Below are 10,467 nucleotides of genomic sequence, written 5' to 3' on the forward strand. Positions count from 1 at the left end.
CCTTCATTTTGAAAACAGGCTTCATGATACTTGTGTAGCTGTAAGTACGTAAGTATCATGATGTAAGCTACTTACATAGCTGTCGATTAAATATGTAACCATCTTTAAAGAGCTGGCATGTTATAGTCACTCAATAAATAGGTGTTCTGTTTGTTTTTGGCCACACCATGCAGCATGTGGGATCTTAGTTCCCCTGACCAGGGATCAGACCTGTGCCCCCTCCAGTGAAATCACAGAGTCTTAACCACTGGGCCACCAGGAAAGTCCCTAAACAGGTGTTATTATCAATTTTATAATAAAAAATACTTGAATGTTGTTTCCTATATAACTGCATTATCATACATTATTTTGTGAGGTTGTTTGTTAATTTGCTTACTTGATTTTAATCAACAGCATATTTGAAAATCCTAGTTTTGCTCAGCATTTAAAAATCTTTCTACCAGTGGTTTCAGTGGCAGGCATGGGTAGCAGATGCAATCGTGTGAAAGCCAGGAAAACGAATTTCGTCGCGAGGGTCCTGGCAGCTGCATCTGGCTTCCTTGTGCAGATTCTTTCTTTGCCTTCTGGTCATCAACCTCTGCAGGGTCTTATTTCTCAACCAGAGAGAGGGGCTGCCTGGGGGAAATAGGAAACTATCTTCTCTCCTGTTCCTGGTCTGCACTGTGCCTTTCAGTGAAAGGGATTTCCACTGCCTACCCATTGGCTGGTCCCATGTAGAAAGCTTGGGTCCCTTTTCTGCCTTTTACTTAGGAGTAAATTTCAACATTCAAAGAAGGAGCACATCCCTCTCCCTCTTGGAAGGTCCAAAGTACCAGCTTAACTCGGGTGGTTTGCAGTTTAAATATCAGAGTAGCTTCTGGTATAGCTTCTTAGAAATGTGCTGCTTTTCTAGACTGCTTGGAATGTAAGACTCTTCTATCCAGAAATCCTCAGAACTGATTTCTCAGGACTGTACACCTACCACTCACCTGACATAGAATTATAACAGAGAGAACACAGCGAGGACTCTGAATGGATATTTATGGTATCTTTAAATATCTTTAATAAGTATCTTGATAGAGATTTTAAAACATCCCACCTCTACGACTTGGCTCTGAAATTGTTATTTGGGGGCCCAAGGTGATCTTCTTCTTCACGCTTTCATTGGTGGCGATGCTTCAGACAGAGGTCCCTCCACTCCCCTCCCACATCGCCTCCAACTATGGAGCTTTGGTGAAGGGCGCTGCATGTGACTCTCAGAAGTGACAGCCTCGTCAAGTGGCACATGAGGAGGGAATCTATGTGTCCAAGGTTGCTGTGCTTGCACAACAGCCATTTTTACTACGTGTTTCCAACGAGTGGCTTCTGAGAGCGAGATCTGATTGCAGGGACAAGTTCATGAGTCACTTAAACTGTTCCTTTGCAAAACAAAACTTTCATAGAAACATGTAGAGCCCGAGCCAATTTATTTTGAAGTGTTCTTCTCAGTAAGAACGCAGTGATTGCTCCGAGTTTCTTGTCTCTGCTGTATGAGGCAACCAAAAGGACAAGGTCTTGAGAGTCAGACAGTTCTGGGGTCAAACTCTGCCCCCATGACCTTGGCCTGGACACTGAAACATCTATAGGTCTCAGCCCACCTTCAAAATGGGGATGATAATAACCTGCAAGGTGGTTCTAAAGTAGGTTCCTGGTTCCTAGGAGAAGCTCGGTAAATGCTGGCTAGTCTTACACCCATTAACCCCAGGTCCTCCATCTCCCCCAACCTGATCAGAATGGAAGGCTGCACGGACTAACTTCAGTATGATCTTTTGTTTCTGGTAGACGTCTATCCACTCATTAGGGCAGTACTGATTCGCTGCTGCTCACCAAAAGGTCTGATGGATGGGATCTAGGTTCATCAAAATGGCAAAACCCATGATTATCTTTAATGAAAGCAATTTCCTTCAAGCCAGGTTATCTCAAAACACCCTATTTGTGTAGAGGAAAGAAGAGGCTATCATAATAAAATGATTTTTTGATTAAAAAAACAAAGAGCTGGGAAGCTTTGTTGCGTGTTTTAATGATGCCCTCTCATGCCCAGCTCCTACACAAAATCAATTAACCAAGTATTTATTGACTACAGAGCATGAGCTTGGTGGTGTGAGGGGTGCAAAGAAGTACAAGATTTTGTTCCAGTTCTGGATGAGTTTATCCTCCATTTCGAGTTCCCAAACACACACTTGAAGGAGCATATCAGGATGGTTGGGAGAATGGGCACGTAATCAGACAGCGTGGCTTTGCGTCATAACTTTGCCACTTATTAACGCTGTGATGTGACCTCGGGCAGGTCACCTGTCCTCTGCAGGACTGCGGTGAGAATTAGTTAATATTTGCAAAGAGCTTTGTGATAGCATCTAGAAAACAGCAACCTCTCAGACGTTTGTTAAAGCACGGTAAGGAACAATTTATTCATGATGGGTGTAGGGACCACTGCATTGGGGTATTGCAGTGCAGGAGGCAGATTAGATTCAACTCTGAACACACCATGGGAAAGTGGGAATTTACAGACAAAAACCAGGCTGAGGTCAGTAAATGGAATATTACTAAGAGGAAACATCAGTGGAAAGGGGGGGTTCTGGTTAAACTAACCTAACAGGATTCTTGCTGAAGGCAGGCCAGGTAATCAGACCTCACTTGAGGATGGTGGGGGGAGGAGGAACCTGAATAGATATCAAGGGTGATCAGATTTGGAGGGTGGGGGATTCTAGCTAAACCTACTTAGTAGGATTTTTGCTAAAGTTAGACAATGCAGAGAGGAACATGGAAGTCCAAAAGTTGAGGTCAAACTTGAAGAGTTCAGGGAAGCCTGAGTAGAGTTAGTCCCAGGAGAGAGTCTTTGTCACTCCTTCATTAAATTGTTTCTCTCTTGAAGGTAAAGACCATGACTTATTCATAGCTACACCAAGCGTTGCACAATGCAGAGTTTTGCACATGGTTTGGTTTTTTTTCTTACCAAATATTTGTTGAATGGGTAAACAAACAAACAAAAAAGATCAGCCAGAATAATGGTGTCTAGTAACAAAGGAGTACTTTCTTGGGAATAGCTTGATCCTTCATTGCTCTTGGAATTGATCAATATTAATCTGTATGCCAAAAAGTAATATTATGTCTTTTTTATTTTCATGCACTGTGTATGACTACTTAAAAATACAGGTATTTTACAGGTATTTTACCTATACACACAGTCACTGTATATACACATATGTAGTGCATTTGTAGTATATATTATACATATAGTGTGTATGCTTGTGTTTCTTATTCCTAATGTCTTTCTTATTCATTTTTTTCTCTCCAGCCTAGAATATATGTGATAGCTACAAAACGAGTATACATTATATTTGTAAGATAACCTAGAACTCTGATGGCAGCTCCATGAGGAAGGGACAGCGCTTGGACCACTGGGTCCCTGGTGCCTAGAACAGTACCTAGCGTATAGTAGGAGCACAATAAACATTTGTTGTTGTGAAATTAAAGATGTTCAGGAATAAAATACTGTTCAAATTAATTTTCCTTTCTATGATTTTGTTTGTTTTCATTTTCTTTGTATATTTTCCAGTTGAAAATGACCCACACTTCGTCATCTACCTACCAAAAAGCCAAAAGAATATTTGTTTCAATATTGACTCAGAACCTGGAAAAATCCTCAACCTTGTTTCTGATCCAGAATTAGGTAAAATAAAAAGATATTATATTAGAATTAGACTACTAGATCATGGTCATTCTTTACTGTCACTACCTGGGATTTCTTTCTTTCCTACCTTAATAAAATCTTATATATATATATTTCAAACTACTCTTTTCAAACTCTGATAGTGACAAATGAATTATAAATATATTCCTAACTATTTGAACTATTCTAGATAAAATACTCTGAGTATGAACTAGCAGAACTTGTGATATGATTAATTTAAACCATAAGAAAATAGTTATAAAATGAGAATTATAGAGGAAAAAAATATTTTGTAAATCCTGAAGCTAAATAAAAAAATAATTTTCCCATTCTGTCAAGTTTTATAAATTTGAATTATGGTGCCCACATGTGCAAAAAGAAAGAAAGAAAGAAAGAAAAAGAGCACACAAGAAAGAAAAAAACATTTTTTTCCTTGCAGGGATTTTGGTCAATGGACAGCTCATCGGTGCCAAGAAGCCCAAGAATGAAAAACTAAGCACCTATTTTGGGAAACTGGGATTTTATTTCCAACGTGAGGACATGAAAATAGAAATCAGCACCGAGACCATCTCCCTGAGCGGGGGCTCTCGAACATCTGTCTTGTCCTGGTCCGACACGGCCCACATCCTTAACCAGAGGCAAGTACAGTTACATCCGAATTAGGGCGTATCCTTGACACGTGACTACATCAACAAATCCAGACGTGCGTGACACAAACATAAAACTCAAAATCATCATTTTAAATGTGAAGAAGTCAAGGTTCAGAAAAAACTTTGTTACTTCCTGCCCTGCTCCTGGCAGTAGAGTCTATGTGTTTTGGACACAGTGTGTCTCAGTGCTAGCCTGGCGCCTGGCATACAGTAAGCACTCAATAAGTACATGTTGGACGTGTGAATGAATCCATCAACTGAAATCCAGCCCAGTGTGTCAGAGTGCTCAGAAACACTATGATTTTGTCCTATGAGTAATATCTTCCCATTAGTATCTGTTCATTGTTGATATGGAAACGTATACATTGACAGAATTTCAGCGCTGGGAGATAAATCAACGTTCTGTGGCCAAAATGTCGTAAAGCTCTTAAAAAACTGGGGGGATTGTACGGGGCAGAGTGAAGTCATATTAGGGGTGGGAGAGGAATGACATTCTAAAATGAGTCTGTTCCAGAATCGTTAACTCCTTTTTGACTTCCCACCAGGGTGCTTGTCTCGGTGAAGAAAGAGAAAACTGTGACTATCACCCTGGATAAAGAGATGTCCTTCTCTGTTTTACTTCATCGCGTTTGGAAGAAGCATCCGATCAATGTCGACTATTTGGGGATCTATATCCCCCCCACAAACAAGTTTTCTCTTAATGTACACGGGTTGATAGGTAAAGTGTCCGTGGACCATCTGGCAGGTGTGGGACTGACCACCCTAGGTCTTGAGCAACTTTGGCTCAAGGTTAGAACATTTGGTTAGAATGTGGGAAAGTGACAGGTATGGACTCAATGGTTCAGGGAGGACCCACACCCTGGTCTTAATTTATGAAGGTGCCTGAGTGACACACAAAGAGGTCAGTGTCATTGACAGAGTGTAACATTTACCGTTGCTCGCAGTTTCCATAGAAACATGAGACACATCTCACCATGCAGGGCCACGGGGAGGCCAGGTTTGGGTCAGGAACCAGAAGAAGGAGCAAGAGATAGGTCCAGGCCAGAGCCTTTACTGGGGTTTCTGTGGCAAAGACAGGACAGAGCAGGGTAGTTTGGGGTTGGCTGGCTTAATAATTTCAGTGGGCACTGGGCTACAGGGTGGTCTTTCCTTGCCTGGCACCTGGCCCTGGAATGATTCCTTCTGGGGCTCCCAGGCCAGAGACAGGAGGCCCGGCTCTGGCTTGGTCCGTTTGCAGATCCCCGCCATGCTCCCGGCTGAGTCCTTTGCTCTCTTTCAGAATTGGCTTTCCCAGGGAGGGGCAGTCTCCCCCCAGCCAGACGGAGTTTTTAAGATGTCAAAACATCATAATATACAGAGAATTAAAAACAAGATTCCTACAACCCAACACAGCAGTGCTGGGCGACTCGCAATGCTATAGCTGGGACTATTTGCTGCTCCAGACAAAGTTTCCCAGGGCTGGGATTTCATCACATACTGGGCAAATTAAGAGAAGGGATGGATACACTGTACGTTTTATGCTGAAGATTTTTTTCTCACTGAAGAGAAGTGAACTGGTTTAGGAAGTCTGTGATAACAAGCAGGGCGTCCAGGTCAACCTTCCCTACGTTTTAAAGAACGGTGGCGATTTAAGCATACTGTATAGTGTCACAAACCAAACGTGTTTCTAGATTTGAGCTGTACTCTCAGGTGCTGACCTTTACCCCCACCATCAGAGTGTTTGATTTTACTTGGGGTCCAGCTGATCAGACTCATATGTCAAACATATGAGTGAGACAATCAAATGAGTGAGTCAATCATATGTCAGACATATGAGTGAGCAGCATGGATTTGCCCTCAGGAAGAACCCACCCCCATCTGCATCCTTTTCCTCTCAGTACATCTGTCTACCCCAGAAAGTCTAGATGGGGGAACCAAAATGCAGCTTGGATCACATGACCAGCCTGTCCTTTTGTCTTCCCTTGAGTTACATGTAAATAAACGTCTGGACTTTGTTTCATAGGCCAGTTCATGTATGAGCCAAAGATACATATCTTCAATGAGCGACCAGGAAAGGACCCTGAGAAGCCAGAGGCAAACATGGACGTGAAGGGACAAAAGCTGATTGTCACCAGGTATGTCTCGGATGCATATGCTACGGGAACAAAAAGGGCTCCTGTTAGGACTGGACTCACGGCCAAATAGAAGAACAAGAAAAGCCATTTCTAGCTTTACCTGTGTAACACTAAACAATTCACCAGGAAGAGACACATACATGGCATTGGCGTAAGGACACTGCACGGAGTCCATCCGAAATGCAAAAAATGACCAGGTACATAAGTACGTACCATCAAATGCCAAGATTAATTAATCTACTCTTCTCACCTTCGTACATTAGAAGCCATACGGGCACAAGCTGGATAACTGAAAAAGCAGATCAAAGGAAGAAATCATAAAAACACCTACTCGCCTTAGTGCTAGCGAAAGAATGTGTAGATTTTTACTTACGCCTAGAGCTTTCTTTTTGAGTACTTATCCACTGAATGCATGTTTGTGTTTGAATCTACTGAATACATCTTGGTGTAGCTTTTCTTACACAAACCGTATCCATATGCTTCATTTTGAAGTGAGAACATAGATACCTGTAAAGCGTCCTGAGTTTAAACTTTTTATACGTCTTTTTCATTTTTCCTAGTCTTTTACAGTTGTCTCACCCAGGCCTAATCTGGTATCATATTAAAGAATTCGGGGCCTTTTTAGAGTTTTTACAAAGCAGCCAACTTTGCTCGATGAGAAATGACTCTTTTGGCACACGAATGTCATTGGCTTCCATGTACTTCATTAAACCATAAAATTACAACAATTAAGCTATAAAATTACAACAATCATTAAGCCATAAAATTACAACAGTAAAATAAAGTTACCACAGAAATAGATTTGTGAACTGCAACAATGGGCTCTTAGTACACTACTCAACTAGTATGGGTTCACCAGAGATCAGTGAGTTACCACTGGGTGTCAGTAAGTGTGTTTCATAGAGGCAACGCTGAGCACAGTTGATCACAGTAATAACAAGTTATCTGAGATTGGTAAACACATCTACTCTATGCTAATGACCAAAGGTAAAGGCTGGGCCCCATTTTCTTCTACTGCCAGCACCTCGTGACGCACAGCGGAAACTAACTCGACCCGTGGGCCACGCGCAAAGTTGTATGTTTTAAAGCTCATTAATGGCAATATACTGTATAACTTCTTTACCCTTGAAACGAAAACCATGAATGTCTCAGGAACAGCCGGCGTCGCTCCTAAGTAGAACAGTCACCCCTGCAGTCAAGCTGAGAGGCACCTCAGATTCATCCTGCAGGGAACCTGTGAGCTGGAGCTTCGTTTCCACCTTCTTTCCATTTGAACGTTATTTCCGCCCCACAGCCTCCCTGCAGTAGCCTCAGCTCCCCAGAGCACGATGGTTGGATCCTCTTCCAGCCTCACCAGATAAACACAAGACACCCAGGAAATTGTGAATTTCATATATTTGGGACATACTTCTGCTGAAACATGAGTGGTGTTTATCTGAAATTCAAATTTAACTGGCATCCTGCATTGTTATTTGCTAAATCTGGCAGCTTCTTCCTTGCTCTGGGCTAATTTGGAGACTATACCAGCCCTAGGCAACCTTGAGGACATAGCCTCCAGCCAGTTCCCACTGCCCCCTTGTCCCTTTCCCCATGTCCAGAAAGAGGACTGCCTCTGACTACATGGGCCTCCCCTCCAAGGCAGCAGGGAAAAAATAAAAAAGGAAAGTTAATTTGCACTCTTTACCTTCCTGGAAAAGTCCATATTGGTCAATCTCTAGACAGGTTATTTGAATTTCTAAGGACACACTGCTTATTGTCTGTCTTTCTAAACCAAGCCCCTGACTCTGGTGCTTTGTATGACTTGGGGAAGACTTGGGGAACGGGGATGGGGCACAGGGGTGTTAGCAGATACGGTGCTAGAAGGGGGCAGAAAACAGAGAAGGAGAGTGTGTCTTCTTTCTAGATACACAGGCTGGCCCCGCCCTGGTCTGTGTCCTAACCACGCCCACTGTTCTCCTTGCAGAGGCCTGCAGAAGGACTACCGGACAGACAGAGTGTTTGGGACCAACGTTCCTTGTTGGTTTGTGCACAACAGTGGGAAAGGCTTCATCGACGGACATTACAAGGACTACTTTGTGCCTCAGCTCTACAGCTTTCTCAAATGGCCTTGAAAAGTTTATAGTTGGGGAAATTCTATGTATAAATATACATTTTTTTCCCTGCCACCTTTGTAGTCATTCTTGAGTTTGAATAATTAAAAACTAACCAGATATCATGGTGGTTTATAAAACCTGTTAACACACCTGAAGAAGATAAATACTTTGCAAAGAAGTTTTAGGATGTTGTTGGCGTTTTCAGACGGGAAGGTGTGTTAATCGAGGTCGTGCAGAGGAGGGCTGCATTGGTGAGTCAAGCTGCCGTCCAGACGGAGTCCTGGGTTTGGCATTTACTGTAAGGACTTCACTGTTTTTAGTGTCAGGTCCTCAACCTTGCAACTGAATACATTATTAGGTTGTCAGTTACATGGGAAATTCAACTATGAGGTTATTTGGTGAACTTGGAGTAAGAACAGGGGAAGTCACGGATCTTAATTGTTTTGTAGTTATATATATATATATATATGAATATAAAGCCCTGTCACCCTCTGTAGGGATAACCTTGCCAAGGTACCTAAGATGCCCATGATGCTTTGCCAAAATTCCTTCCTTAGTGTTGGCCTCAGAGACCCTTTTTAGTCCAAGAAGCCTGTATTAGTCAGGATTCTCCTGAGAAAGAGAACTAGTAGGATAGCCATGTCATATATACACACATATATAAACATACACACATATACAGTTGGCCCTTGAACAATGTGGGGCTTAGGGCTGCCAAAATCCCACAGTTGAAAACCAACAAACTTTTATCTCTGTCTCAAAGACAAAGGAATTGATAGATGACTCACCCAAGGGCAGGAAACAAACAGTATAGAACAGATCAGGACTCAAACCCTAGTTTTTTGTTTTTTTATAAATTTATTTTTATTTATATTATTTATTTTTGGCAGTGTTGGGTCTTTGTTGCTGTGCATGGGCTTTCTCTAGTTGCGGCAAGCAGGGACTACTCTTTGTTGCGGTGCGTGGACTTCTCATTATGGTGGCTTCTCTTGTTGCAGAGCACAGGCTCTAGGCGCGTGGGCTTCAGCAGTTGTGGCATGTGGGCTCAGTAGTTGTGGCTCATAGGCCCTAGAGTGCAGGCTCAGTAATTTTGGTGCATGGGCTTAGTTGCTCCGTGGCATGTGGGATCTTCCCGGACCAGGGCTCGGACCTGTGTCCCCCTGCATTGGCATGTGGATTCTTAACCACTGAACCACCAGGGAAGTCCTCAAATCCTAGTTTTTTGATTCCACATACTGTGATCTCTAATTAAACACAAACTTTTCCCCATACTTAGTTAATTTTAAAGATCTGTAAAATGAAACAACAGGTGCTATATTTGTTTTTTAAAAACCCCAGGGGTTTCCCTTGTGGCGCAGTGGTTGAGAGTCTGCCTGCTGATGCAGGGTACACGGGTTCGTGCCCCGCTCTGGGAAGATCCCACATACCGCGGAGCGGCTGGGCCCGTGAGCCATGGCCGCTGAGCCTGCGCGTCTGGAGCCTGTATTCCGCAATGGGAGAGGCCACAACAGTGAGAGGCCTGCGTACCGCAAAAAAAATAAAATAAAAAAATCCATATACAAGTGGTCCCATGCAGTTCAAACCCATGTTGTTCAGAGGTCAATGGTATATATATATATATATATATATATATATATATATATATATATGAATGAAGAGATCTATTATAAGGAATTGCCTTACATGATTATGGAGGCTGGTGCAAGTCTGATCCATTATCATTCTGTGCTTTCCTTTGTTTATAACTTTCCTTTAAATCTATTCTGAAAATGGATGTATGTTCAAAGGCCAAAAAAAAATTGCACTTAAAAAAAATTTTTAAGGTACATTTTTATGAAGCTTTCTCTCCATAATTTGGTTAAAACCAATTTTCATTTTAGAAAGTAGACAAAACTACCTCTTTTTGGACATACCCAACCAAT

General features: G+C 42.3%; 1 protein-coding gene across 1 annotated transcript in view; it reads left to right on the forward strand.

Moving 5' to 3' along the window:
* Positions 1 to 8,608, forward strand: part of ITIH2 (inter-alpha-trypsin inhibitor heavy chain 2) — a 37,607-nt gene extending 28,999 nt beyond the window's left edge. Inside the window, exons 17-21 of the mRNA XM_082839151.1 lie at positions 3,575 to 3,688; positions 4,128 to 4,326; positions 4,884 to 5,056; positions 6,341 to 6,452; positions 8,416 to 8,608. Of these exons, the coding sequence (XP_082695277.1) occupies positions 3,575 to 3,688; positions 4,128 to 4,326; positions 4,884 to 5,056; positions 6,341 to 6,452; positions 8,416 to 8,563 (746 nt within the window). The 3' untranslated portion in view covers positions 8,564 to 8,608. The remainder of the gene's footprint in view (positions 1 to 3,574; positions 3,689 to 4,127; positions 4,327 to 4,883; positions 5,057 to 6,340; positions 6,453 to 8,415) is intronic.
* Positions 8,609 to 10,467: the final 1,859 nt, after the last annotated feature.

The sequence above is a fragment of the Leucopleurus acutus genome (assembly GCF_964270905.1).
Source record: "Leucopleurus acutus genome assembly, chromosome: 1".
NCBI classification, from domain to species: Eukaryota; Metazoa; Chordata; class Mammalia; order Artiodactyla; family Delphinidae; genus Leucopleurus; species Leucopleurus acutus.